Source organism: Gopherus flavomarginatus, chromosome 9, assembly GCF_025201925.1.
Source record: "Gopherus flavomarginatus isolate rGopFla2 chromosome 9, rGopFla2.mat.asm, whole genome shotgun sequence".
Lineage (NCBI taxonomy): Eukaryota > Metazoa > Chordata > Testudines > Testudinidae > Gopherus > Gopherus flavomarginatus.
In genome coordinates this window covers 51,452,073-51,475,188 of record NC_066625.1, presented here as the reverse complement: position 1 = coordinate 51,475,188, position 23,116 = coordinate 51,452,073, and the positions used below count along the sequence as shown (strand labels likewise).

At 41.9% G+C, this 23,116-nt stretch overlaps 1 protein-coding gene across 6 annotated transcripts in view; it reads left to right on the top strand.

Moving 5' to 3' along the window:
• Window positions 1-23,116, top strand: part of CSNK1G1 (casein kinase 1 gamma 1) — a 292,459-nt gene that overhangs the window by 203,265 nt on the left and 66,078 nt on the right. For all 6 annotated transcript variants that reach the window (XR_007776268.1, XM_050967443.1, XM_050967442.1 and 3 more), the window contains 2 exons: window positions 18,569-18,803; window positions 22,078-22,163. Coding sequence is in view for 5 of the 6 variants with exons in the window: in XM_050967443.1 (XP_050823400.1) it covers window positions 18,569-18,803; window positions 22,078-22,163 (321 nt within the window). In the remaining variant the exon portion in view is untranslated. The remainder of the gene's footprint in view (window positions 1-18,568; window positions 18,804-22,077; window positions 22,164-23,116) is intronic.

The following is a 23,116-nucleotide window of genomic DNA, read 5'->3' as shown; positions in this document are numbered from 1 at the left end:
TTGAAGGAAAGATTCCTTTAGCAAGAAGCTGTAATTATCCTATTAAACCACTTCTTAGCTGTGGAGTAAGTTCATATTAACACGGAATTACTCCATGCATTTAACTGTAACTATGGTGCCTTGAAACATTATAGTGTGACATGAAACAAGTGCACAGAAACATACACTATATTAAAGTAACACTAGTCCTCAAATGATGTAAATAGTGGGGTTCAGAATCCAGGCAGTTGGTAACTAACAACCACAACACCTCCCTGGTGATCAGTGTACTTCAATACTTGGTCATGACAAAGTGAGACAGGTTCAGTGACAGGTTCTAATTTTGATTTCCTTGCTTATATTATGCTTTACAGTTAATCTGAAATTAAAACACTATTTTAATTCTTATCCTGACCCAGCCATTGACTTGCTGTATGGGAACATCACTTTGCCTGTTTGTGACTCTTTCTTCCTTCCCACCCGTGTCTTGTCTATTTAGATTGTAAGCTCTTCAGGGCAGGGGGGACTGTTTCCTTCTATGTGTTTGTACAGTGCCTCACACAATGGGGCCCAGATCTCACTTGAGCCCTCTTGATGCTACTGTAATAACAATAAGTAAAAATAATAATGTAGCTGTTCTAAATATTGTGTCTGAGAAGTGCACTGTCAGTTCAGATCTTTAAATTAGCTATCAGAGGGAGCGGAGGAATGAAAGATCACTTGGGCCCAGTGCACTACCATAGTAACTATAATCATGGCTGAACTTATCGGATCCATTCTTGTTTGTATTGCACAAATAAGTTACAGCTGTGAAAGAGAAACTAGCAGTTTTAGCCTAGCAGTTTGGCCATAGCACCATCTACGTTACAAATGGTAGCACCATTTTCTTTAGGAGAGTCTGGTCCCTTTTCTCCTGAGCTATGTTTCCTTTTCCAATTTCACCTGCTATTCTTAGCAGTTTGATCTGCAGGGTTGGCCTGAGAGTCCAAGATCAGCCCAGATGGTTCCTGTAATGGCCCCCCCTTACCCTGCACTCTCATCTAGATCAGCAGGACTCATCACTCTGACCAACACATCTCAGGCTCTTCAGTGCACGTGCAGCAAGTTACAAACTGGCAGAAAGCTGCAGCATCTTGTTTTTCATGCCAAGGGGTCAACTTCATACTTTGTCACATATTTAAAAATAAATGTGTTCTGTGAATAAATATGAAGAGCTAAATGCATGGCTAAGAAACAGGTAGGGGCTAGAATGGGGGGGCTTAGATTTATAGATATGTGAAGGGAGTAAACAACCAAAAGGGAGAAGAATCAGTTATTCAAGGAATGTAATTAGGAGTAGTGGGAGAAATTACAAAGTAAGTGTTAAGCTCTATATCAGGAAAATCTTCCTGGCAATGAGACCTATTAAATTGTGGTATAGTATCTCTAGGGAAGAGATGAAACCCTCTAGTTTAGAACATTTAAAATTAGACTACATGATAGGAAATAATCCTGCCTTGGCAGGAAGATGAACTAGATGGGTCTTAATGTCTTTGCTCAAATACAATTAGATGGAATCTTAAGGGCTTTTTTTCTTACTATAATACACCCATATTTCACATACCTTAAAGGTAGTGTAATAAATGTGTGTGTCGAAGCAGTTTTCTCTCTTTCTTCCCCATTGAGAATTTTATGGGTATATTAATCCTGAATAACTCATTCATCTTTGATGCTTTATATTGTCCTCTTAACAATATCAAGCTAACATAACATTCTCCTGACCACAGCTGCGACAGAATCCCAAGATAATTTACTTCAAGGAAACAACATTCCTGATGTGAGGCAAAGTTTTAAAGTTTAAAATGGCTTCTTAAGTATTGCCAGTCTCAAAATTCAAAACCGTGAGTCAGACCCCAACAGACTGCGATTATTTAAAATGATCAGATCATGCCTTTTGTCTGTATTCTGAATTTTGAACTCCCCTGCTTATCCCCACGGTATGTGACTACAGCATTGTCAAATTATCAAATTAATCATGAGTAATTGTGATTTTAGTCTTTGTTGTAAACGTTCTTGCTAGAGAAGACAACCATGATCAGATCCCCATTGTGTAGTGTACTGGATAAAGAGGAGATGGTTCCTGCCTCAGAGATTACAAACTAATGCAAATCATAGTGGTGAGATTGTGATGCGGAAACGTGATCTGAAGCCACTGAACCCATTTCGTATAGCGGTCACCAAACATCCAACATATAGGAACGGCTTTTAATACCTGTTGAGCTGATCTGGATTCAAACAGGTGAGCTACAAATCACTCTGTACTTCATTAGCAACGCCCTGAGGCATATCATCCCCCATAAACACTAATTATACACCTTTGAGAATGAGGATTACTTTCTAGAAGGTAAATCTTACTAAATCAAACTGTGATCTTTTGGCGCTTACACAGGCACGGTCTTACATTCTCTGGACATGAGCAAAATCTGCCACATGTTGCTGTCACTCTCACTAGAGTAAAGTGCCCCATCCAGTTTAAAGGGACAGTTCCTATTAACCAAAATATAAATGCTAAACATACAATAAAACAGATTTAACACAACTTCCAAATTCACTTCTAAATATAATGCTTTGTGATATAAAATGATTCCAACAATTACTCCTGGGTTCTAGCACTAATGCTTACACATACATACTATTTTTTTTTGTTTGTTTTTTGCGCCAGAAGTCATCAGCACATACCTTCACAGGTCTCTTGTGCTTCAGCTATAAATACATGGGTATAGCCATACTGGATTAGACCCAACGTCCATATAGTCCGGTATCCTGGAACATATAGAAGTAACAGGTGCGGGGAAACATGCTGTTTTCTCTGTATGGACCAGCTTGTACAGGGGGAGACAACACACTCTCGGCTGGAGAGTTACACAACTATTAGTAAGGTGGTAATGGAATGCTGGACATCCTACAAAGGACAACTACTATGTTAATTAAACACTCTGATTTGGAAAATCTGCATTGGCTTATGTGGACTAGATAATTTTGTTGCAATAACTGTCTCCTGGCATGGTGTAGAAGTGGAGAGTGGATGATACCTGAACATGGAGCCTTTCAGTTTATAGAACTTAAGAACTGGAAATAGAAAAAGCAGTAGAATTTCTTTTATATCTTCCCTCCCTGGCATTTCGTGAGCTCTGGATGTAAAGGAGCCAGATCAGTGTTTTGCAACGCTCCTAGAGTGCATTAATTCAGTGACTACATAATCTAAAAAATGTTTGATCTTTCCAAACTCCTACTTTGTCCCCACCTACTCATCTTGCTGTGAAAGTACTTTTTAAAAAATAAATTAAACAAGGTAGTGCTGGTTTTTATTTGAGCATCCTTTTTTTTTTAAGTTGACCATCCCAATAAATGACCTATCCTGGTAGTAAAGACAAAATCAAGCAAAGTACTCATACTGCATTTTAAATCTTATTTTGTATGGAAGGTTAGCCAGCCCTCCAGCCTTTTTTAAAGGGATACTTTTCCAGGTTAAATTTGTTACAAACATACCTTTTGATCTTCAAACCTACCAGTGTGTGAAACAAACAATTGAGATGTGTGACAAATGGCTGAAATGTGGAACATCTGTTGTATTTATGCATTATGCCATTATTATTTTATAATGGTTGTTAACTATAAAACCTGATAAGTTTTTTTTCTGTGTATATTAAATTACTTTTTGAAAGAAAACTGAAAAAAGTTTTTCAGCATGTAGAAATGAGTTCTTTGCATGGTGTCTGCATTGCCATTTATGAGATCAAGGCACTCATGCTGGGAGCTCCTAGAATCATCTGGAAAACAGTGTCTCCTGGGTCGACTTGCCTATCCTTCCCCCTTTTATCCTGGATGGCTCCGAGAGGAGCAGCCCAACCACCCTTCAGTTCCTTCTAACTTCTGAAGGCTCAGTGAGTTTAAATTGCACACACTGTCCTCAGTGCTTTCCTCATTAGTTTTTCTTTTTTATTTCTTCTCTTTTGGGGAAAATTTTGTTTATAGCTTATTAATTTTTTCAGTCACATTTTTCTTCTAAAAGTAAAGAGGAGATGCCCGATAGGTACGGGCTTTGTCTGCACTTAGGAGTGGGAGAGCTGCCTCAGGCCCCCCTTACTGATGGAGGAGGCTCCCTGGGCCTGGTCAGCTAAGTCTGGCAGTCTGTAAATAGAGGTTGGTGTAGGAATCTGGTCACAGTCAAGGTCCCCTGGTCTGTTCAAGGTGACCTAGGAGACTTAGTTATGTGCCTAAACCATCTCTCTGGACATTGGATCTGGATCTTCAGAACTCAGATCCTTCAGCCAAGTGTTGACCTGAGGCTGCAGAACCTGGATATAGATCGTGCAGCGCAGCATAGATGCCAGGGTCACAAGATCCAGATAACATAGCTAAGTTGGATCCATAGCTGACAATTTTGGATCTGGATCCAGAGGCAGAAACCAAGCTTACAGCTGGATCTAGCAGTCAAACATGGATCCAGTGTTAGCATTTGGATCCAAATTTGGCAGCCATACAGGAGGAACTGCTAACCACAGTTGCCAAGAAGGGATTACATTGGCTGGGATCCAGCCAGCATGAGGATCAACTGTCACTAGTCTAGTGGGTCTATACTCCCTGAGTCCTGGATCGACTCAGGTCGGTAAAGTCCAGTACTGCAGTTCCAACACCATGATCTTTGTGAACTGCTTTCCTTATTGATTCTGTGTACACTATAGTGGTATGAGCAAGCAGATCCATTCTGGAGATCCTCACAACACTGAAAGGGGAAATTTCACACATTACAGGCTTTTATAACAAATTTTGAAGGACAGATTAAATTCAGAGGTAATTGGAAAAGCAGATGTAATCCATATGCGTTCACCAAAGGTAGATCATGCCAGACTAACATGATACTCTTCTTTAAGAAGATAAGTGATATTTTTTTAGGCAAGGGAAATGCAGCAGATCTAATATACTAGGACTTCAGTTAGCATTTGACACTATAAAATTAGAGAAAATGGGGATTAGTCAAGAATTGTAAGGTGGGTAAGGATTTAGTTAAAGAGGAAAAAGCAAACAGTTGCTCTGAAAGGTGAGCAGTGAGACTGAAGGGAGGTTACTAATGAAATTCCTCAAGGATCAGTCTATGGACAGATCTTATTTAATATTTCTATTACTAATCTTGGCACCAAAAGTAGGAGTATGTTAGTGAAACTTATTCATGTTACAATTGACATTGTTGTCAATAACCTAGTCCCAGATTTGGACCTTAGCGTTCAAAATATGGGGGTTAGCATGAAAAACCTCCAAGCTTAGTTACCAGCTTGGACCTGGTACTGCTGCCACCACCCAAAAAATTAGAGTGTTTTGGGGCACTCTGGTCCCCACAAAAACCTTCCCTGGGGACCCCAAGACCCAAATCCCTTGAGTCTCACAACAAAGGGAAATAACTCTTTTCCCTTCCCCCCTCCAGGTGCTCCTGGAGAGACACACAGAAGCAACCTCCGTGAATCTAAGCAGAGGAAGTCCACCCTCTCTAATTCCTGTCCTGGAAACAAAAGCACTTCCCTCTTCACCCAGAGGGAATGCAAAGTCAGGCTAGTAAATCTAACACACACAGATTTCCCTCTGACTTCGTCCTCCCACCAATTCCCTGGTGAGTACAGACTCAATTTCCCTGAAGTTTCTCACTAAAGAAAAACTCCAGCAGGTCTTAAAAGAAAGCTTTATATAAAAAAGAAAGAAAAATACATACAAATGGTCTCTCTGTATTAAGGTGACAAATACAGGGTCAATTGCTTAAAAGAAATATTGAATAAACAGCCTTATTCAAAAAGAATACAATTCAAAGCACTCCAGCAACTATAGACATGTAAATACAAAAGAAAAAAAAAACCATATAACTCACTATTTGATCTCTTTGTACTTATAACTGGGAAACAGAAGATTAGAAAAGCAGGAAATAGAAAAATCCTTCTCTAGCTGAGAGAGATTCAGGCAGAAGACAAAGAACTCAGACACAAACTTCCCTCCACCCAGAGTTGAAAAAAATCCTATTTCCTGATTGGTCCTCTGGTCAGGTGCTTCAGGTTACTTTTTTTTCAGGTGAAAGAGACATTAACCCTTAGCTATCTGTTTATGACACGCCCTCCAAATTGCAGACAGTGGGGAAGCTCACTGGCGGCAATTTCCTTCTAGAACTTTAAACTAAACAGATTAATACAACACATGCACCGTTACATATACCACCAAGTATATAACTAACAGACTTTTACAGTGTAAGAACACTTTTTAACTACTAGATTTTGGGAAACTTTGACGGGAGAGTGCATAAGCTACTTTGTTAGAACCTTCTGAGATGTGCTGAATTTTAAAATTAAAATCTTGGAGAGCTAAACTTTAACGAAGTTTTTTGTTGTTCCCCTTGGCCGTATGAAGCCACTTTAGTGCAGCATGGTTAGTTTGTAGCTGGAACCGCCGTTCCCAAACATATGGGCATAGCTTTTCCAGGGCGTACACAATGGCGTAGCATTTCTTTTTACTGACTGACCAGTGAGTTTTCCTTTCAGACAGTTTCTTGCTGAGAAACACGACAGGATGGAAGTTGTGATTTGTTGCTTCCTGCATGAGCACTGCTCCTATACCACGCAAGTTACCGCATTTAGCTTACGGTAGTCCACGCAAAAGCGTATTTCCCCATCTGGTTCGGGTACCAGAACCACTGGAGATGCCCATGCACTGGTAGATGAGCAGATTATACCCATCTGTAGCATGTTCTGGATCTCCCGTTCTATAGCAGCTTGGGCATGAGGAGACACCCGGTAGGGTGGGGTTCTAATGGTGTGAGCATTACCTGTGTCAATGGAGTGGTATGCCCGTTCAGTCTGTCCTGGGGTGGCTGAGAACAATGGGGCGAAGCTAGTGCACAGCTCCTTGATTTGTCGCCGCTGCAGACATTCCAGGGTGGTTGAGAGGTTCACCTCTTCCACGCCACCGTCTTTTTTCCCGTCATAGTAGACACCATCAGGCCACTCAGCATCATCTCCCTGGACTGTAAACTGACAAACCTGTAAGTCTCTGGAATAGAAAGGTTTGAGAGAATTAACATGGTAAACTCTGGGCTTTAGTGAGGAATTGGGAAATGCTATGAGGTAGTTCACAGTTCCCAGGCGCTCTTGGACCGTGAATGGCCCTTCCCATGATGCTTCCATCTTATGGGCCTGTTGCGCCTTCAAGACCATAACCTGGTCTCCTACCTTGAAGGAACGTTCTCTGGTATGTTTGTCATACCAGGCCTTTTGCTCTTTCTGAGCATCCTTTAGGTTTTCTCTAGCAAGGGCTAAAGAGTGTCGGAGGGTGCTTTGTAGGTTGCTTACAAAGTCCAGAATGTGAGTTCCTGGAGAAGGCGTAAACCCCTCCCATTGCTGCTTCACCAACTGTAATGGCCCCTTAACCTCATGACCATACACAAGTTTAAACGGTGAAAACCCTAAACTGGGATGTGGTACAGCCGTGTAGGCAAACAGCAACTGCTGCAACACTAGGTCCCAATTATTGGAGAATTCGTTGATGAATTTACGTATCATGGCCCCCAAAGTTCCATTAAACCTTTCCACCAGGCCAGTGGTTTGATGGTGGTACGGGGTGGCAACCAAGTGATTCACCCCATGAGTTTCCCCCAGTGTTTCCATGGTCCCTGCCAGGAATTATATCCTGAATCTGTAAGGATGTCGGAGGGCCAACCTACCCTGGCAAAGATGTCTGTTAGGGCCAGGCACACAGTGTTAGCCCTGGTGTTGCCTAGAGCTACTGCTTCCAGCCATCGGGTAGCAAAGTCCACTAAAGTCAGTACGTAGTGCTTTCCTCTGGGTGTCTTTTTTTTGGAAAAGGACCCAGAATGTCCACAGCTACTCGCTGAAATGGGACCTCAATTATGGGGAGTGGCTGGAGAGGGGCCTTGACCTAGTCTTGGGGCTTTCCCACTCTTTGGCATACCTCACAAGACCGGACATACTTGGCAACGTCCTTGCCCATCCCCTCCCAGTGGAAGGACTTCCCCAACCGGTCCTTGGTTCGGTTCACGCCAGCATGGCCACTGGGATGATCATGGGCTAAGCTTAAGAGCTTCCCCCAGTACTTAGTTGGAACCACCAACTGTTTTTGCGGCTGCCATTCTCCCCGGTGTCCACCAGAAAGAATCTCCTTGTATAAAAGTCCTTGGTCTATAACAAACTGGGATTGATTAGAAGAGCTGAGAGGCGGTGGGGTGCTCCGTGCCGCCGCCCAAGCTTTCTGAAGGCTGTCATCTGCTTCCTGCTCAGTCTGGAACTGTTCCCTTGAGGCTGGGGTCACCAGTTCTTCCTCAGACTGTGGACTTGGGCTTGGTCCCTCTGGAAGCGATGTAGGTGATGGGGTTGTTTCCGTTGCCGGTGAACCGCTCTCTGCTGGTGCACCTGAGGGTATTTCAGGCTCGGGCTGAGCCTTTTGGGTATGGCTGTCTGTTGCTTCTGCCAGTTTTGGCTCGCTGGCGCCCTCTGGCGTTGAGTTTGAAGATGTGGTTGCACTTGCTGGTGCTGGTTGCTGTTCCAGTTCCAGGCCTGGGACTGGAGGCGCTGTGGCTGTTTCAGTGGTTGGCATGGAATCCGGGTTCATTACCTCTGTCTGGGTCTCTGGTAACACAGATGGGGCGTCTGTGGACGGCTCAGGAACAGGAATGGGTCTGGAAGCTTGCCTGGTTTGGCTACGTGTAACCATTCCCACCCGCTTGGCCCGCTTCACCTGGTTGGCCAAGTCTTCCCCCAGTAGCATGGGGATAGGATAATTTTCATAGACTGCAAAAGTCCACATTCCTGACCAGCCTTTGTACTGGACAGGCAGTTCAGCTGTAGGCAAGTCTACAGCTTGTGACATGAAGGGGTAAATTGTAACTTTGGCCTTTGGGTTGATGAATTTGGGGTCCACGAAGGATTGGTGGATAGCTGACACTTGTGCCCCCGTGTCTCTCCACGCAGTAACCTTCTTTCCGCCCACTCTCAAATTTTCCCTCCGCTCCAAGGGTATTTGAGAGGCATCTGGGCCTGGGGATCTTTGGTGTGATGGTGGTGTAATGAATTGCACTCGCATGGTGTTCTTTGGGCAGTTGGCCTTGATATGTCCCAGTTCATTACACTTAAAGCATCTTCCATCTGATGGGTCACTGGGCCGAGGTGAGTTACTGGAGACTGGTGAGGTGGAAGAATAGGGCGTCTGTGGCTTTACTTGGGTTGTATGTGAGGTCTTTGGCTGTCCTCGGTTGTAGGGTTTATGGTCGGTGTGCCCCCTGGGGTATTCGTTCTCCTTGACTGTAGCTTTCTTGCTTTCTGCCACTTCCATCCATCTGGCTCCAATCTCCCCCGCCTCAGCAAGATTTTTGGGTTTTCCATCTTGTATGTACCGTGTTATGTCCTCAGGAACACCATCCAAGAACTGCTCCATTTGTATGAGGAGGTGCAGTTCTTCCAACGTTTTAACATTGTGTCCTGATATCCAGGCCTCATAATTTTTCCCAACGTAGTAGGCGTGCTTGGGAAATGACACATCTGGTTTACACTTTGGGGTTCTGAAACGCCGATGGGCATGATCCGGGGTTATCCCCATTCTATATCTGGCCTTGGTTTGAAAAAGTTTATAGTCGTTCATGTTCTCCTTAGGCATTTCAGCTGCCACCTCTGCTAAAGGTCCACTGAGCTGTGGCCTCAATTCTACCATGTACTGGTCTTCGGGGATGCGGTACCCAAGACAGGCTCTTTCAAAATTTTCCAAGGCCTCGGTGTCATCACCTGCCTTGTAGGTGGGATATTTTCTGTGCTGTGGAACAATAATTGGCGAAGGGTTGTTAGGATTGGCTGGCGCATGCAACCCAGCTTGCCCTAAGTCCAGTTCAAGTTTTCTCTGTTTTTCCTTCGCTTCACTTTCTTTTTGTTGTTTTTCCATGTCTCGGCGGTGGGCCACCTCTTCTTCTTCTAGTTTTCTGTGGTGGGCTGCATTTTTGGCGTCTTGTTCTCTCTTTTATGGGCTGCCTGTTTGATCTGTTCTTCTCTTTCTTTCAGCTCCACCTCTTTTTCTCTTTTTTCCAGTTGTCGCCTGTGTTCTGCTTCTTTGCTTTGATCTTTGGCATCCATTTTTGCCTTAGAAGTCATGGTTCCTGTTTTCTTGTGTTGGGGTGCCCTCCGGTGTTTATCTTCTGAACTGCAGGCTCTGTTGCCTCCTGGGGTCTGCCTAGCAACAATGCCTTTTTCCCTGTCTTCCTAGCTAATTTTTTCAATGTAAAGTAAACCAGAAAAACCACTTTATTTGCATGAGTATAGTGCTGGTATCTGCCTCCTAATGGGAGTGCTATTGTCACAAAAGACCCTTAACAGCCCCTTAATGGTTTCTTGCTTAATATGCAAGCCACAACTGCCAGAGAGAGCAGAAAAAAAAATTCTCTCTGGTTCCCTTTTAAAACCAAACTGTTTCTCTCTGCTAAAAAGCCCCTAGCAGAGAAAAGAAAAATATAATATTCCTACTGGCTTCTGGATTCTATCTTTCCCACGACGCTGCACACCATGTCAATAACCTAGTCCCAGATTTGGACCTTAGCGTCCAAAATATGGGGGTTAGCATGAAAAACCTTCAAGCTTAGTTACCAGCTTGGACCTGGTACTGCTGCCACCACCCAAAAAGTTAGAGTGTTTTGGGGCACTCTGGTCCCCACAAAAACCTTCCCTGGGAACCCCAAGACCCAAATCCCTTGAGTCTCACAACAAAGGGAAATAACTCTTTTCCCTTCCCCCCTCCAGGTGCTCCTGGAGAGACACACAGAAGCAACCTCCGTGAATCTAAGCAGAGGGAGTCCACCCTCTCTAATTCCAGTCCTGGAAACAAAAGCACTTCCCTCTTCACCCAGAGGGAATGCAAAGTCAGGCTAGTACATCTAACACACACAGGTCTCCCCTGACTTCTTCCTCCCACCAATTCCCTGGTGAGCTGCAGACTCAATTCCCTGGAGTTCCTTACTAAAGAAAAAACTCCAACAGGTCTTAAAAGAAAGCTTTATATAAAAAAGAAAGAAAAATACATACAAATGGTCTCTCTGTATTAAGGTGACAAATACAGGGTCAATTGCTTAAAAGAAATATGAATAAACAGCCTTATTCAAAAAGAATACAATTTAAAGCACTCCAGCAACTATAGACATGTAAATACAAAACAACAAACCATTTTTGTACTCACAACTTGGAAACAAAAGATTAGAAAGCAGGAAATAGAAAAATCCTTCTCTAGCTGAGAGAGATTCAGGCAGAAGACAAAGAACCCAGACACAAACTTCCCTCCACCCAGAGTTGAAAAAAATCCTGTTTCCTGATTGGTCCTCTGGTCAGGTGCTTCAGGTTACTTTTTTTTCAGGTGAAAGAGACATTAACCCTTAGAAAAACCACTTTATTTGCATGTATATAGTGCTGGTATTTGCCTCCTAATGGGAGTGCTATTGTGTGACAAAAGACCCTTAACAGTCTCTTAATGGTTGCTTGCTTAATATGCAAGCCACAGCTGCCAGAGAGAGCAGAGAAAAAAATTCTCTCTGGTTCCCTTTTAAAACCAAACTGTTTCTCTCTGCTAAAAAGCCCCTAGCAGAGAAAAGAAAAATATAATATTCCTACTGGCTTCTGGATTCTATCTTTCCCAACGCTGCCACTCGTGTCAATATTTAGTCCTGTCTTCCTAGCTAATTTTTTGAATGTAAAGTAAACCAGAAAAACCACTTGATTTGCATGAGTATAGTGCTGGTATCTGCCTCCTAATGGGAGTGCTATTGTCACAAAAGATCCTTAACAGCTCCTTAATGGTTGGTTGCTTAATATGCAAGCCACAGCTGCCAGAGCGAGCAGAAAAAAAAATTCTCTCTGGTTCCCTTTTAAAACCAAACTGTTTCTCTCTGCTTAAAAGCCCCTAGCAGAGAAAAGAAAAATATAATATTCCTACTGGCTTCTGGATTCTCTTTATCCCACCACTGCACACCATGTCAATAACCTAATCCCAGATTTGGACCTTAGCATCCAATATATGGGGGTTAGCATGAAAAAACTCCAAGCTTAGTTACCAGCTTGGACCTGGTACTGCTGCCACCACCCAAAAAATTAGAGTGTTTTGGGACACTCTGGTCCCCACAAAAGCCTTCCCTGGGGACCCCAAGACCCAAATCCTTTGAGTCTCACAACAAAGGGAAATAACTCTTTTCCCTTCCCCCCTCCAGGTGCTCCTGGAGAGATACACAGAAGCAACCTCCGTGAATCTAAGCAGAGGGAGTCCACCCTCTCTAATTCCTGTCCTGGAAACAAAAGCACTTCCCTCTTCACCCAGAGGGAATGCAAAGTCAGGCTAGTAAATCTAACACACACAGATTTCCCTCTGACTTCTTCCTCCCACCAATTCCCTGGTGAGTACAGACTCAATTTCCCTGAAGTTTCTCACTAAAAAAAAACTCCAACGGGTCTTAAAAGAAAGCTTTATATAAAAAAGAGAGAAAAATACATACAAATAGTCTCTCTGTATTAAGGTGACAAATACAGGGTCAATTGCTTAAAAGAAATATTGAATAAACAGCCTTATTCAAAAAGAATACAATTCAAAGCACTCCAGCAACTATAAACATGTAAATACAAAAGAAAAAAAAACCATATAACTCACTATTTGATCTCTTTGTACTTACAACTGGGAAACAGAAGATTAGAAAAGCAGGAAATAGAAAAATCTCTAGCTGAGAGAGATTCAGGCAGAAGACAAAGAACTCAGACACAAACTTCCCTCCACCCAGAGTTGAAAAAAATCCTGTTTCCTGATTGGTCCTCTGGTCTGGTGCTTCAGGTTACTTTTTTTTCAGGTGAAAGAGACATTAACCCTTAGCTATCTGTTTATGACAATTGTCAATACAGAGAAACATCAAAATATTATATAGGAAGAACTGGATGACCTTGAAGACTGGAGTAACAGAAATGAGATGGAATTTAAAATGCAAGGTCATGCACTGAAGGTCTAATAAGAATTTGTGCCATATACTGGGGTATCATCAGTTGGAAGCAACACAGGAGGTGAGAAGCTGGGGTATGTTTGTTAATCACAAGATGACTGAGCTACGAAAAAGGCAAATGCGATCCTAGGATGTATCAGGTGAGGCATTTCCAGTAAAGATAAAGAAATATTTCAACTTATTTCCATGTTGACTGGATATGTCACCTCAGGACAGGGTGCAGAGAAGTTTCTAGACACCATAAATTACTGCTTCTTGGAGTAGCTGATTCTGGTACCCACAAGGGAAGAGGCAATTCTTGATTTAGTCATAAGTGGAGCACAGGAGCTGATCCAAGAGGTGAATATAGCTGAACCACTCAGTAACAGTGACTATAATGTAATAAAATTTAACATCATCTTGTGGGGGGAGATACCAAAGAAGACCACCAGAGTAGCATTTAATTATAGAAAGGGGAACTACACAAAAATGAGGAAGCTAGTTTAACGTAAATCAAAAGGTAGAGTCACAAAAGTGGCATGCTTGGAAGCTGCATGGAAACTTTTAAAAAATACCATAATAGAGGTTCAAGTAAAATGTATTCCCCAAATTAAAAAACATAGAGGACAAAAAAAGTTTCACCATGGCTAAACAACAAGGTAAAAGAAGCAGTTAGAGGCAAAAAGGTATTCTGTAAAAATTGGAAGTCAGATCCTACTAAGGAAAGTAAAAAGGAGCATAAGTGCTGGCAAATCAAGTGTAAAACAATAATTCATCATCATCATGTTCCTACTACACCTCTGGCACTTTAGGGCAGTGATGAAGCTCCTCCACTCCTGTCTGTTTCTGGCAACTCTTTCAGTGGTTCCCCAACTGTGCCCAAGGTTTTTCAGGATGGCTTATGCAGCTCTTCGCCATGTTGTTTATGGGCAGTCTCATTTTCGCTTGCCTTCAGGTGTTCTCTTATTGCTACTCTGGTGATTGAATCAGTTTGCATCCGAAGCACATGACCAATCAGTCTCCAACGCCTCCTGACAATGATGGTGCTCAATCCTCTTGACTGCACTGTGTCAATAGATCTTGGTTTGAGATTATTCTGGGCCAAAAGATAGGGAGGATTATTCTGAGGCAGGTTGTATAGAATGAAGACAGTTTGGACATGTCATACTTTCTCATTCCCCAGCATTCTGCACTATAAAGTAGTATTGAAACTATGCAGCTCTGATAAATCTTGTTTGGTTTTTGTGTTGCATTTTGATGATTTCCAGACTGTGTATTTAAGCTCCTGAAGGTGTTTCTGGCTTTATTGATTTTGTTCCGGATGTCCTACTTTGTTCAACTGTCCTGGCTGATGGTGCTGCCCAAGTATGTGAATGTTCCTACGTTGGTGAGAACATGATCCTCTATCTGTACTGGTGATGGTGAGGCAATATTAAAGGTCATGATATCTGTCTTATTGCGGTTGATTTTCAGGCTAGCTTGCTGGCTGAATGCATTGAGTCGAGTTTTTTTTCTTGTATGTGGTGTTGTATATGGGATAGGAGAGTGACATCATCTGCGAAGTCCAGGTCTTCAAGAGATAAGAGTGTCCATTTAATGCCTCTTGGCATATCTTCTGTTATATGCCTAATTATCCAGTCGATGGCAACGTTGAAGAGGATTGCAGACATTATACAGCCCTGACATACTCCTGTTTTGACTTCAAAACTGAGCTCACTGTGATCAACGCTGCCTGTAAAGTTGAAATAGAAGCTTTTGATGACATTGATTATATGGAAAGGAATTCCATATGCCTGCAGAATGCGCCATAGGCTGGTCCTGTGATTGCTATCAATTAGGCAGGCCAAAAAAAAATTTTTTTTTTTTTTTGGAAAGTTACTAGCAAAAGACTCTCAAACTAACAGCAAAAATTTAAGTACATCAGATTCAGGAAGTATAATTAGGTTAAAAAAATGTTTTTATGCAGGATAAGTCCATCAGTGACTATTAGCCAACATGATCAGGGATGCAATTCCATGGTTTGGGTGTTCCTAAGCCTCTGACTGCCAGATGCTGGAACTGAACAACTGGAGATGTATCAGTCAATAATTGCCCTGTTCACTTCATTCCCTCTGAAGCACCTGGCATTGGCCACTGTTGGAGGACAGTTTATTGGTCTATATGGACCATTGGTCTGATTCAGTATGGCCATTCTTATGGTTTTAGGTTCCTAAGTATTAATGCCATTTTACAAGGCACTGGTAAGACCTCCTCTGGCATACTGTGTACAATTCTGGTCATCCATGTTCAAAAAAGATGAATTTCTAGTGGAAGAGGTGCAGAGAAGAGCTACTGGGATGATCGGCGGAATGGAGTGTCTAGGAGACTTAAAGAGCTTGACTTGTTTAGTCTTTCAAAACAAAGGCTGAGAGGATAAGATTGCTTTCTAAAAATATATTGGGGGATAAAGACTAGGGAGGATGTAGCACTATTAAAGTTCTTTACAACTGTCCATAAATGAATTTAGGCTGAGGTATGCACAGTGGTTTGCAGGATTCTGGTGCAGTCTGTGCCAAGTATGGCATTTAGTTTGTAAAAGCGGCGGGTCTGCAGCTTGGCACCAGACAGGTTGTTGGCTTCCATAGTCTTGTGATGTGCCTGGTGCAGTTCCTTTGCTTTCATGCAGCAGCGTGGCTGATCCCTGGCCTACCCTTTGCCTATATCCTCTGTGCAATCTGTTCATGGATGTTGTCATGATATAATTCCCCACTCTGAACTTTTGCATCCACAAGATGGGGTACCAGCATGAATTCCTCTAAGCTCAATTACCAGCTTAGTACTTGTAGCTCTGCCACCAACCAGGAATTCCAGTGCCTGGTACACTCCGGTCCCCCCAAAAACCTTGCCCGGGGACCCCCAAGACCCAGTCCCTCTGGATCGTAACACAAGGAAAGTAAACCCTTTCCCTCACCGTTGCCTCTCCCAGACTTCCCCTCCCTGGGTTACCCTGGAAGATCACTGCGATTTAAGCTCCTTGAATTTTAAAACAGAGAGGAAAATTCACCTTCCCCCCTCCTTCTCTCTCCCCCTCCCAGACTCTCCCTGAGAGAGAAAGTAATCCTAACTCAGAGAGAAATTAACCTTTCTCTCCCCCCTTCCCTCCTTTCTCCCCACCAATTCCCTGATGGATCCAGACCCAGTCCCCTGCGGTCTCACCAGAATAAAAAGCCAATCAAATTCTTAAACAAGAAAAGCTTTTAATTAAAGAAAGAAAAAACAGTAAAAATTATTTTTGTAAATTTTAAATGGAATATGTTACGGGGTCTTTCAGCTATAGACACTGGGAACACCCTCCCAGTCTAAGTATACAAGTACAAATTAAAATCCTTTCAGCAAAATACAAATTTGAACTCCTTCCAGCCAAATACACATTTGCAAATAAAGAAAACAAACATAAGCCTAACTCACCTTATCTACCTAGTACTTACTATTCTGAGTACATAAGAGCCTGTATCAGAGAGATTGGAGAGAAACCTGGTTGCACGTCTGGTCACTCTCAGAACCCAGAGAGAACAACCACAAAATCTAACAGCACACACAAAAACTTCCTTCCCTCAAGATTTGAAAGTATCCTGTCCCCTGATTGGTCCTCTGGTCAGGTGACAGCCAGGCTCACTGATCTTGTTAACCTTTTACAGGCAAAAGAGATATGAAGTACTTTTGTTCTATTAACTCTTTCTTATTTGCTTATGACAGATGTCCATGTTTCTTCGGCTGGTCCATAGCTGTGCTTGCACAGCCTCTTCTCCCCACAGGCCCAGGAGATCAAATACCTCCTGTCTACACCAGGCAGTGTCTAGTGTGTGGAGCTGGTCTGGTCAGTTCTGGAGCTGGACACCACAAGGAAGAGCTGTTAGGTGTGCTTGCCACGCTGGGCAATCAGGAAAAGGCCTTTCAAAAATATGTTCATGGGGCTTTAAAAGGTGGTGGCTCACACATCAACACTCAGACTGTGTTGACCTCAATAGACTGACCATGCCTCCACGCCACTCAGGGAGGTAGTTTTACTGTATTGCTGTATCAGGGCACTTATGTTGACTGGAGACACATGCTGAAACAGGTCAACACAAGGCAACTTAAGTCAACCTATGTTTGTAGTGTAGACCATGCTGAGAGCAGTTAAACTGCAAAAGCTGCACAGAGTCATTGGATTAGCTGCACAGAGTACCTGCATCCCCGCTGCATCACTAGCTCAAGCATCAGCAGCACTCAGGCTCAAACCCACACTCCTCTAATGGGCTACCTCGCTTGAGTTTTAAACACCTTTACTCAAGCTTGAGACTTGTATGTGGATGGTAGTCGGGTTGTGGGCAACATCAGCGTTTTATGCCTCAAGCTAACTCTGCAGTGAAGACAAGCCCTTAGTTGCTTATGGCAGCATTGGAAATGTTGGGCCATATATGGAATGTGGAAGTGTAAAGGGCGTTAAGCCTTTTTCAGGAGTAGTGCCAGCACAAGAGTAGGGTTGTGCAGTAATAACTCTTTAATTGATTGTCTGTCTGAAAGTTTTTTCTTGCTATTTCTAATTATTAACAGCTGACATGACTAAGTCATTATTATTCTTAGTAAAAAGAACAGGAGTACTTGTGGCACCTTAGAGACTAACAAATTTATTTGAGCATAAACTTTCATGGGCTACAGCCCACTTCATTGGATGCATAGACTGGAACATACAGCAAGAAGATATTTATACATACAGAGAACATGAAAAGATGGAAGTAGCCATACCAACTGTAAGAGGCCAGTCAATTGAGACGAGCTATCATCAGCAGGAGAGGGAAAAAAAACAGCTTTTGAAGTGATAATCGAGATGACCCATAGAAGGTGTGAGGATACTTAACATAGGAAAATAGATTCAATTAATGTAATGGCCCTACCATTCCCAGTCTCTGTTCAAACCTAAGTTAATTGTATCTAATTTGCATATTAATTCAAGTTCTGAAACCTATTATTCTTTGTGTTGTTACATAGGAGACATTTTTTTCCCCTTAAGAACTTGGCATGGTCTGAGGCAGCATATGGGATGAGGGTGGAGATTGGTGAGAGCAGCAGTAAAGAGAGGCAAAAGAGAGACAATTCTCAATAATCTGGATTTAGAAGTGTTTTTAAAAATCAGTACAAAAATGTCTGGCTATTTGTTTTAGTCCTGCATGGAATCATTCCAAGAGTCGTGCTCTGTTGATTATGTGCGTTTAAAAAAATCCCCTCTGATTTTTACATATTTCATTCCTTCTTATAAAATAGATGGAGTATAATGTTGTGTTTAGAGCAGGGTTCTGGGAGTCAGGAATTCTGGGTACTGTTCTCAGCTCTGTATATGACTCTCTGACCTAGGGCAAGTCATGTAAACTCTACCTCGGTTTCCCTATTTGTAAAATTCCATTTCTTATAGTGTATTATGAGTTTTAATGTTTGCAAAACACTGAGATCATTGGATGTGAATGGTTCTGTTAATGCAAAGTATTAATGGGCCATTAGAAGCAAAGTGTGATTAGTGTACTGGATATGAGTAACGTTTGTCTCATACTTTTGCAGATATCTCGAATGGAATATGTGCATTCAAAGAACCTCATTTACCGAGATGTCAAGCCAGAGAATTTCCTTATTGGCCGGCAAGGCAATAAGAAAGAACACATCATTCACATCATCGACTTCGGATTGGCCAAGGAGTACATTGATCCTGAAACCAAAAAACACATACCTTACAGGGAACACAAGAGCCTAACTGGAACAGCGAGATATATGTCCATCAATACACACCTTGGCAAAGGTCTGTTCACTTTATGCTAACTTACTATGCTTTGTACTCTCTTTAGTAAGAGCATTACATTCTCCTTTAGAGCTCCAACTATAGATTGGCCCGTGATGTTCCAGTATCAGTCAAGCCATCTCTAAACTATTAAATATTATATGCATTTATCATGATGGTGTCGTCTTCTAAAACTAGGCAATGAAAAATGCAGGAGAATATACAGAAGGGAACAGTTCTGCACTGGTAGAAGGGGAGGTTTGAGTAATTATTTTATATAAAAATTTAGAGCAGCAGTTCTCTTCTGCTGCACAGTTCTGTGTATTCAGTTTTGCCCAGAGCCTTCCATTTTCAGTCGTTGCTGAATCAGTCTGTCACTTTGTGTACTGTTGGTAGAAGGGAACAACTGAGTTTTCTTAATTTTCCTAGGTTTCAGAGTAGCAGCCATGTTAGTCTGTATCCGCAAAAAGAACAGAAGTACTAGTGGCACCTTAGAGACTAACAAATTTATTGGAGCATAAGCTTTTGTGAGCAATAGCCTACTTCATCAGATGCATCTTCCTACTATATGATCCATTCTATGCATCTGATGGAGTGGGCTGTAGCCAAAATATTTTACATTTCCTCAACCTCATTTTACAGTGTCTCGTTCTCCCCGCCCCCTTCTTCAGTCTTCCATAATAAAGGGGGGTTGTCCCTTCAGCCACAGAAACAAGTAAGAATCTTGCTCTAAACACTTGCCAGTCTCAGAGAAAGTTGGAGCAGCTGGCAGCTTGTTGGGACTGTTAGATTATCTGGCCCATCGCATGCCTCCTCCAAATAGCAGCTAAAGTAGGAGAACGCCTCGCTCTGGTTTCCACTACATTTAACAAAGCATCACTTGGCTTTGCCTGATTTTAATATCTTAGGAAAAAGAAACTTACCTTGCCCTTGTGACTAAAATGTTGCTATTCTAAACTTGAAAATAATTGCTTTTGAAGTTCCAAATCAACTCCATTTTACTAAATATTTATGTTCACTTAAACTTCTAGGATAATGGAATAGTTTGCGAGTGGCCTCTGTACGTCCCCATTTATGAGATCAAGGCAAATACACTCCTTCTGGAAGCTTCTGGAAAGTGGTTTTGTTTGGGCCAATCCCTCCTCACTTTCCTATTTTATAGCCTCAGAAATGTACACAAGGCGGTATAGGCGGGACAGGGAGTGTGAATAGTCCCAATGGATGCTGCTGATTAGAAGAGTTAGAAAGCTGATGGGGTACAGATTCCTTGATCCTACAGTTGGGAATGTGCAGAGGTTGTTCTCAAACTCCACTAACTGGTGAATAACCTTGATTTTTATTGTTGATGAACACAGACTTGTAAGTTTACAGGATGTGAAAGGAAATGGTTTTAAATGTTTGAGTGATTCATTCGCTCTTGCCTTCAACACTACTTTTGCACCAAGTCACTCAAGTCCCAAAAGGAGAATAGTACTTGTTTTTATGTTTAAATTATTAATTATCTCATGGATTTATTTTCGTTGCAGCTTTTGTAGCTTATTTAAAAGGCCTTGCTTCTGAAAAGTATAGTTGCTTCTAAGACGTTTTTAGTTTTGGGAAGGTGGTGTTGGGCTCTTATTGTCTTACATGGAGAGTCATGCCACCTAGTGTAGACAACATGTTAGAACATCGTACAGTGCGTATATCATCATAACTACTCAAGAAGAGCCTCTTGTTACAAGAAGATGTAACAACAATTGAGACTCTTGTAATAGGTTGAAGGCATTGCAGGAAGCCACAATATGAGTGCTAGTGAATTTGACCCAGATGAAGTTTCCTCCTGCATAAAGGTGGGAAGGGTGTATAATCAAAGACCTCTCTAGATCAGTGTTGCTAATTTCTTGGTAATGATTTAATGCTGAGCATTGTTATTCTAATCAAACTGACTATGGCGTTTTTCCAGTCCTTTTCCAGTGTCAAAGATCCTGACTCTCTTGCTGATAACTATCCATATTATAATTATTTTCCCCATTGAATTAAGAGTTGTATCCTTCCTATTTACAGCTATATCAGTGACATGCAGTAGTTGCCTTTTTAGCCTCTCCTCTTTACATACTATTTTGAGAGCTATATTTGCTATGTAGTTTCCAAGACAAATCATGCTGTGCAAAGAACTGCTTGCTCCTCTTCATGCAAATTACACGGCACAGGGACAGCTCTTTAAGCATATTGTGTTTCTACATGTGGGTTGAATGACTGGATTTGCTCCACATTCCTGGCTCTGAATGTGTGAGCTGCTTGCAGGTGGAAGTAATGGCAGGCTGGTCTGTAACCTAGCTTAACTTTGGTTTTTTAATTCCTGGGGAAAGCAGATTGTTTAAGATGCAGTTTATGGATCAGAGTTTAGAAGTTTTTCTAAAACATAATAAAATAGAAATCAAACATTGAAGCTGGGGTCTCCTAGCTTTAGTTAGTCTTTCTAAAATACCTACATAGTGTTTATTCTCATTTGCTGGCCTGAAGCTTGACTCTGGTGGACAGCAGCCTGTTCACAAAGAATGGCTTTGAAAACTTGAAATCAAGAATTTTGGCTCATGTTGAACTATACAAGGAAAGCCCCATTTGTATCTGAACTAATAAATGAAATGCTTAGGATTGGTGTCCTCTATTGCATTGGTTCTCAAACTTTTTCATAATGTAGGCATGCATTTTAGTGGATTCTCTTATGAACACCTCCCCTCCCACCTGTGATCATATGGACCATCTTCTCTCCCATTCACAATTATATAACATCTTTGTGGCCACCACAGCAAACACTTGTAAGGAAAAGAAGCAGGGAAATATTTATTTTTAATAACTGTGATGTAATGAGCTACAAAAACAGTTGGAAAAGAACCAGCAACATGTGACCTGTCCAGTCTCTACAGGATGGTCATCAAATCCTTCAGACAACCATCACTCTTGAGACCACAGCTTGGAGACTGCTTTACTCTTGTACTATTGCTACTTTAATCCTCCATTTTGATCTGAGTGACACAAGAATTTTAACGTTCTCTATTGTACAGTATGGCCAACCTTTGTGTAGACCAATTACCACTAGCTGATTGGGGGGGGGGCGGGCATTTATTTGCTTTGACCAGTTTTAGGTATTATTATACAAGAGGATGGTCTGAGCTATAATAATTTTTGTGCATATGGAAAGAAAAGTAAAAAAACTTTTCATGTAATACATTATTTCAGAAATAAACCTGGTTGCTGAACCAGTTAGTTTTACTTCGATGGCTGAAGCAATGACGTGGTCTCTTGTACCTTTCAGAGCAAAGTCGCCGAGATGACTTGGAAGCCCTTGGCCACATGTTCATGTATTTTCTTCGAGGCAGTCTGCCCTGGCAAGGGCTCAAGGTATATGTTAAAATGTATCGTAGTGAATTTTAGACAGCAAAATCTACTTTTTTGGCCTCACATTTTTCATTCTTCTTCTCTGCCAAAAGGTGAATCTTTTAGGAAAACTTGAACAAAATCTCTTCATTTTCTTTGAGATCCAGGAAGTGGATGAGAAGACTCTTTCGGCTGTGTGTGTTGAAAATTTAAAAAAAAACAAAAAAACAACTAACCACACATGGGCATAGTAAAAATGACCAAAGATTGAAGCTTTGCAAAGCTGTAATTACCTCATTATGAACTAGTGTCTCTGCTCTCTGTGCGTGCGTAAAACCTTTGGAATATGATTTGACAGATATGACTGTTTGTTTGAAAGCTGCTCATGGAACATGGGCACTAAAAATTAAGCCTACACTTACATGGTTAAGGGCCACATCCTGCGCTACTTTCTCAGTGCAGAGTTTGGTCCTAAGTATGCAATAGCTGCTTCAAGGAACTTAGGGCTTGTCTTCATGCGCTGCAGCAGTACCGGCACAGCTGCACTACTGTAATGCTTTAGTGAAAACCTACTACACCAGTAGGAGAGCTTTTGCCTTCAACATAATTAATCCACCTCCCCGAGAGGCAATAGCTATATTGACAAGAGAAGCTTTCCCGTCAACATAGCATTGTCTGTGTGGGGAGTTAGTTCGATATAGGTACATTGCTCAGAGATTGATTTTTTCATACCCCTGAGCGACATAGTTACTCTGATAATAGGTTTGTAATGTAGATCTGGCTCAGACTCTGCTGTTAAAATGATCAGCACTCGTAAGCTACACCAGTATACTAGTTCCTGAGCAAGAACTTATTAATATTGTTGACATAGCCTGTAAGTGCTGCAAGCTTATTTTTCTTTTATAAACAAAGACGGCTATTACAACTGAAAGACTAGAGGGGGAAATGTTTCTTCAGGGTGCCCTCTGCATGTTTCC